Source organism: Maniola jurtina, chromosome 20, assembly GCF_905333055.1.
Source record: "Maniola jurtina chromosome 20, ilManJurt1.1, whole genome shotgun sequence".
Lineage (NCBI taxonomy): Eukaryota > Metazoa > Arthropoda > Insecta > Lepidoptera > Nymphalidae > Maniola > Maniola jurtina.
In genome coordinates this window covers 1,729,239-1,736,575 of record NC_060048.1, presented here as the reverse complement: position 1 = coordinate 1,736,575, position 7,337 = coordinate 1,729,239, and the positions used below count along the sequence as shown (strand labels likewise).

General features: G+C 33.2%; 1 protein-coding gene across 1 annotated transcript; it reads right to left on the bottom strand.

Moving 5' to 3' along the window:
* Nucleotides 1-1,987: 1,987 nt before the first annotated feature.
* LOC123875825 lies at nucleotides 1,988-6,285 on the bottom strand. Its single transcript, XM_045921872.1, has 5 exons — nucleotides 6,232-6,285; nucleotides 4,951-5,013; nucleotides 3,488-4,556; nucleotides 3,214-3,351; nucleotides 1,988-3,015 (listed from the first exon to the last, which is right to left on the bottom strand). Exons 1-5 carry the CDS (start codon nucleotides 6,283-6,285, stop codon nucleotides 1,988-1,990), a joined length of 2,352 nt encoding a protein of 783 aa, XP_045777828.1.
* Between the last annotated feature and the right edge of the window lie 1,052 nt (nucleotides 6,286-7,337).

Sequence of the window (7,337 nt, the reverse complement as noted above, 5' to 3'; positions counted from 1 at the left end):
TCAAAAGGACAAAAGCAACCCTTATAGGATCACTTCGTTATCTGTCTGATTGTCGTGTCTGCCAATTCGGCGGAATCAAAACCTATATAAATTGTAGGTAGCTACTTGACCCGTTGACCTAGAATCAAAATTTTGGCAGGTAGCAATGTTTTATAGCCCAAGTAAAGGAAAACATCCGAAAACCATGAACTCTCACTTAAAAAACTGTAGTTATCTACATAGGTATATTTGAGGTTTCTTCGATATAATTCCACTGTTGCATGATCTATTTTCAAGGTGCTCTTGGTAATATTTACAATTGATTAATACAAAAACACAAGACAAATTGTAATTGATACAGAAAAACAGTATTCCGGGTCGTTAAGATATAAGCAATTAGGGTGTAATAAAAACGTAGTCATTAACATTCATGTCAATATTATAAATGCAACAGTGTATCTAGGTACTTATCTGTTTATCTGATTATCTGATTTTGACAGTATCGGTACAGAACTAGGCTTGCATCCTCGGGATACCATGCTATTAACTATTGTCCTGGAAAATACCACGACGCTTCAACGGGATTTTTAGGGTTCCGTTGCTCAAAAGGAAAAACGGAACCCTTATAGGATCACTTTTTTGTCTGTCTGTCTATCTGTCTGTCCGTCGGTCGTATCTGACAAGAAAACCTATAATATGACCTCGAATCATGTTTGGCATGTAGGGTAAGGTTTTATAGCGCAGGTAAGGGGATAAATCTTAAAACCGTGAATTTGTGTTGGAAAAAAATAATTAAAATGTGTTCACGAAAGAATTAATTTGCTTAATCACATATAGAAGGCGCATTCGTCATTAACTAGCAATGTTCTACATAAAAGTGTTAGGGTATATCTTGTGCAATGGTACGGAACCCTTCGTGTGCGAAGTCCGACTCGCACCTGACCGGTTTTTTGCATGTAACGACAGCGCCACCTATTAGACTTACAATGAAACATGTCGAACCTTCGAAGTTATGCGTGAGGTCACACGTTAAAATTCCGTTCAGCGAATATCGATTTACTAACTAGTATTGCCCAAAGTATCTGGTAGATGGAGCTCAAATGATAAGCGTATAATGTACCTTAATTTATGAAAAATATTAGTTATTAATATTGAACAGAAATAGAAAGTAGGTAAGTAGATTTCTGTGCCTACGATTTGTACTGTCCCAAAATATGTTTTTAAAACATATTATTATCATCATCACATCATCGCCAGCTCACTACTGAGAATCTGTATACTCTCAGACTGAAGAGTTTGGTCATAGACTACCACGCTAGGCAAGTGCGGGTTTGTAGACTTCACACACCTTTGAGAATTTTATTGAGAACTCTCAGGCATACAAGCTTGCTCATGATATTTGCCTTCACCGATTAATGAAGTGATATTTAATGTGTGCGGGGCATCAGATTGTGATGTTAACCTGTCGCGTACTGTACATCTATATTGTATGTGATTTGCAGCCGCCAGTACAAGCGACTATGGACGGGTGCAAACTGCAAACCTAGCTTATAATATCTAACTATTTTTGCGTTTTGTACTCCCTTCCACTAAGCAGCTTAGTCTAGTTTACCTAGGTAAGTAATTAAATCTATCTTTTTTGTCAAGTTTAATTGAGGGTTGACAAGAAATTAAGGTGACAGAAGAACTTACTAATTTTTTGCGCAAAGGATCAGCCTGGCTGTCTGGCAGTATTCTTGGCACTATTCCACCTTTTACATGGATGAAAGTTAACAATAATAACAAACGACTTATACAATCAAACCCAATTCTAGAAGAGTCCCAAAAGCAAACACAACAGACTTTTCATCATTTTAATTCTATTCAAACATAATAAAACACGATAATAAATTATTTAAAAATAAAACGTCTGTGACAGACAGACGGGTAGATACCGAGAAAATTTCATAAGTATTACATTTTTTCTTTAGGATACAGAATATCTACTTAAACTAATTTAAATACATTGCTATTTATAATAATATCCAGTGATTGAATCGAATTGCTGTGCTTGTTTCGGTCCAGAAAAATCTTCACCGATTATATCTTCAGGGATTGTTTGACTGTTGCCTATATCAAAATACTTAGAACTGTCAGTAGTTGGTCTATATGACATACCAAATCTTGGAACACCTGGTATAAATTTTGGTCTTGAGGCCTGTATAGTTTTGGGTGTTGATAACGAATCAGTTTTACTATAAACATCTGGATATATGGAAGTCGATTCACTATCTAAATTAACAGGCTTTACTGTATTCATTAGTAATGAGGATGTAGGTATATTTGTAGAAGATGCATCTATTATTGATGTAGTAGAAAAAGAAGGGGTTTGAAATGATGACGGACCGCTTACAGGAGTACTAATGAAATCTTCAGATCTGCCAGCTGGTAATTCTGTTGATGCAGCTGTTGAGGTTGTATAAGATACTCTTGGGTTAAGAGTAATAAAAGGTTTACTAGTATTTTGATAATAGTAACCCTTATCATTAGATGGTATAAGATTATTATTAGCATTGGGAATTCTGTCCCCATACTGTAGTTGTTGTCTATTTCCAGGAACAAATTCACGAGAATCGATTTCTCCGTCTATGTTTATAGGTTTATCATTCTGGTTGTCTTCAAAGCTTTCTTGATATTTTACTTTATTTCCAAATTGCTGATCATCGAAGTCATTTGGACCATCTCCGTTATTCTCTTTAGATCTATTTCTAATTGTTTCTTCATCAAAATCAGTATCCTGTTGTCCATTTTCAAATTGTTCATCATAGTCGTTAATTTCTATCTCATCACCTTTCCGAATCACATAAGGAGTTAAGAAAGGTTTTGCTGTCACCTTTTCCGTGTTATTTTCTTTTGTTTCTGGTTCCAAATCTTGGTTTTCTATACCAGAGAATCGAAATGGGAATGGTTTCATTTTGTTTGTATCATAAAATGAAAATTGAGGTGGAAAATATTCATAACCTGACACTGTTTGTGAATTTATTTTATCATTTTGATCTGATTTTGATACAGGTTCTTGATAATTTTCTTTCAAAACTATATTATTTGATGGCGAAATGTTATTTCCATCATCATCATTATAACTATAGTAATTATTTTCACTATTTTTTATAGAATTAATATCACCATTGAAGTTATTTTTATCATTTTCTCCTAGATTTTGTATTCCATTCTCTTCATCTAAGTCTTCTTCACGACCATTAAATAAATCTCCTATTACAATATTTCTTTCATTTTCTGGAGAGAAATCAGTTTTATTTATTACATTAGTATTTGTTTTTGGATAGCCCTCTTGGTAATTCTTGTACCCATATTTTTCTTCGCTATAAGATCCTAAAAACCAAAATATTGAATAAAAATTTAAACGAATGAAATTAAATTTATAATTTTTGGAATCTATTATGTACTAAACAATAATTATAATAATTAAAAATTGAATATGAAATTAGTGATTCTAGTTATAACTTACCATCATCGTAAACTCCAGCTTCTTTGTCTCTTGCTGCCTGTTCTATGACTTTTAAAATTTCTTCTGGTATTGGTGGAGCAGTTGGCAAATGAGCACCTTTGGGCACAAAGCCATTTTCATCAGCTGTATATTCAACTTGGTATAAATTTCCATCATCTCCTACGTATGAATATGATCCTTTTGCTTTTACTCCATCTGTAGCGATTCCTTCTTCATCGCCATGAATTCCATTTGATGTGTCGTAATTATAAACATAACCTTCTGGAGTTATAGATTGGTCATAATTTAAAATGACCGCTTGTCGATCTGCCTCCGCTTGAATCCTTTCTGGCCTATAGTTATATGTAGGTGCTTCCCCTCTCATTGAACTAATTGGAGTAGTAGCAGAAAATTCAGAAGCAGTTGAGGAATAATTATTAAATGGTAATATGTTTCTATTACTATTAATAGGAAAGTCTGGTGATAATGTTGAGAATATTGCGTTAAATTGTTGATTAATTGGATTCAACGATGGCGTATCTTTATTACTGTCAATATCTGTTTGAATATATTTATATTCATCACTTATACCTTTGTCATTGTTAATTGGTGGCGGCAAGGTGATGAAAGGCACGTAATCTGTATTATCTCCACCGTATGATGGTAAATAAACTCTATTTTTTTCATCGTAATTTATTGATGGTTGTTTTTCAATATTATGAATTTGTTGAGCATTTTCAAAATCATTAAAATCTTCTTCTAGTTTTGAAAATGGAGAAGATGCCTTAAAAATAGATGATGGTGTATTGGTTTGAGAAGTAAAAGAATTAACATTATTTGTTATCGCAGGTTTTTGAGTCGAAATATCTCCAAAAATATCAATAGCTTGAATAGGACTAACTCTGTTGATTCCTATAACTAGTTCAGGTGTTTTCAAAAATCCTTCATCGTTAGAGCTATATCTAGTTTTTGGTAGTTCTAATGGAACATTTATAGCACCAGGGCTACCTCCAGAAAAAGGAGATCCAGCAGGAGGTAGATAGGTCCGATCTAACCTTTCAGCAAATGTCAGACCTATGGTCAGAAGTATCTGTAATTAAAAAAACAAAAATATTACAACAAGGCTTTCAATGAAATATCAGTAGCTGAGCCTTTAATAAGACACAATAATTAGACCAGTTTTCTTCTATTTCAATATATCATCATATAATCCAGTTATCTAAGTCAGTTTTGCTTGTATTTGTCAATTAAACCTATATTCAACTGTTTGATCACCCATCTAGAAATCAACTTGTTTTAACATAGCATCAAGCGAAGGCATCAAGTATTTACTGCAAAACTATTTGTCATTTCTGCTAGCCAACCTTGGTTGCATGTCGTTATAGTTTTTTACATGACGCATTTGATTCTGTTTATTTAACGTTGTAATTTATGCTCCTGTATCTCCTAAACAATAAACTATGTTTAGTATATTTATTACAAACCCAAATCATCTTCATCTCCACAGATCCTTCTTCTCCAGGAACTGGATGTGATATGTGCTTAATCTAATCAACATATGCTTTTTATACTGTCCTTAAAAATTACTTTAGTCACTTATGCTCTTCGCTCGTGACAGATGGACACACTGCGTGACAGGGTTTAATTGTTGCAAGACTGTTGCTATTAGACCTAAATGAAGATTATTAAAAGAGATATCAATCAATACATATTACAAAGGACTCGTTTGTTTGTAGATTGACTGAAAATTTTGCTCTTTGTAAAAATTTGTTTCTTTTTTAACTTAATTTGTAGGAGCTTTCAATAAACATTTTTTTCTGTTACATACAATTCAAATTCACAAACATTTTTGGAATTAGTACTCCCATCTAATACTACTATTATACCTAATAATAGCATGATCACTAAGCTACGATTCTAATGAAAGAGTTTTGTTAAAACGTTATAAAAGGATACATAAGTCAATTGAACTTTTTTCCGTTTAAAAGTCGTTACTTAAAAAAGACGTATTACTAATTAATACTTTAGTAAGAGAGAAATCAGGCAATTGAAATATGCTGTCAGTCATTAGTAGAGTAAAAAGGTACAAGCAAAGTCACTGGTAACTCGTATATCACATTTGATCACGTTATAGCAACTGGCACGGCTATCAAAATGGACGTGATGATCTTGATCCCTTGACCTTTGGGGGAGGTGCTATTGACGTTGATATAGGGAATTAGCGCTCAGCCTTATTGAAATTGAAAGTGTTAATACGTGACAATAGGTGTAAGACTTAATAGCCCAAAGATAACATAAAGGGGGCTTGAATGGTTGCAGGTTCGAAGAAAATGCAAATAAAACAAAATTGGCAAATCTTGAAATACGAATTTACTTATTTTAATAAGGACCTTCTTTTCGGAATCGTGGCATTTTAAACAATCAAAAATATAAGAAGGCAAAAATTGTGCCTGAAAGTTCTCAAAGGTGTATGAAAGTCTGCCAATCCGCATTTGGCTAGCGCAGTAGATTATGGCATAAACCCTTCTCATTCTGAGAGGAGACCCGTACTCAGTAGTGAACCGGTGATGAATTGATGATGACGATGACGAATATGGCAACTAGCTTGCACTTGACTATCTTGCCTTAGACCATCAAATATACGGCAATTATAGTAAACTACTTCCTAAACTGTCTTCGCCTAAACCATCATTATTCCTTAAACTTGGCTTGAGATGGATGCTGGCGGTGTTACACCCCGTAATTCGGAGGTCACGTATTCGTACATCTGGTGATCCTGCGTCTGATCTTTCTCCGGTCGTATCGGATTGCCGTCTCATCGGACCATGAGATCGAGGGAATAGAGAGAGAAGCTGTGTTTACACACATACTTGTGTTATAATATCTCCTGCGTAGTTGGCTAGTTTCCCTCGAGATAGGTTACCCTGGCCAAAATTCTATGAGCAGAATATTATTTTGCTTTTTTTCTTAAAGAAAAACTTTTAAGTTTAACCTATGTATAATATCTTAAATACAAAACTAGATTGACTCGTGCGCTATTGTGTTAGTGTTCGTAAATTATATAACGCGGCAATAAAATATCAACTTATGACACATAAAAACTATCATAAAATTTTAATATAAACTGATTTAGTAGCTATCTTTAACATCACTAAATCACTTATATAATTCCACATAGTTGAATTTGTCAACTAAATATTTCGAGAAGTTCTTAAGCTTTTAATTCAGAAAGTAATAATACAGATTTTCACAAATGTTAAAAGTACTTACATAGTTCTTAAGTATATTTTGTTTTTGGATTTCCGACCACTTAGGTAATGATGAAGTAATAATAAAATTCTAAAAGATTATGTTCTACATTCAAACTTAAGTAAAAAATATTTCACTTCCTTAAAAGCCTCTCTATTTCGTATCCTTCATTCGTAAGAGTAGTGAGCTCCTACGATTAATGATATACTTAACTTTATTTCTAGATCATTTTTTTGTAGAATTTCTAGGTCCTGTCTGGTAATAGGGTAGACATTATTAAGCAAGAAAGGGCTTCTTGACTTGTCTACCTTTAACATAAGTGCTTAAGTAACGCTTTTAAAAGTCTGATACTAAAGAACCCATTAGCACTTTTACAGCATCAGCACTAATTTCAATGATTACTTTGTTGTTCTTTTAGCATTGTCATCTACTTTATTTTTGTATGCTTGAAATATTCATATCGTAATATTATCAAATAATGCTAATGACTTGTTATAACTGTGTAAAGTGTGGTCTTCCGTTCATTGACCAACTTTTTTTGCAGTTTTTTTTATTAAATAATCTCCTAACTATGTAAGGAAAAGGAAATAAAATTTCACAAATAAATAAATAACTGGTATAT

Bases quoted from the DNA above. Each gene is read 5' to 3' on its own strand.
- LOC123875825 (XM_045921872.1), bottom strand. From the start codon at position 6,285: ATGAGACGGCAATCCGATACGACCGGAGAAAGATCAGACGCAGGATCA. The intron at 5,014-6,231 runs GTACGAATACGT...TATGTTGATTAG, and splicing joins CAGACGCAGGATCACCAGAT to ATTAAGCACATATCACATCC. The intron at 3,016-3,213 runs GTGAAGAAGACT...TATCAAAATCAG, and splicing joins AGGAGATTTATTTAATGGTC to ATCAAAATGATAAAATAAAT.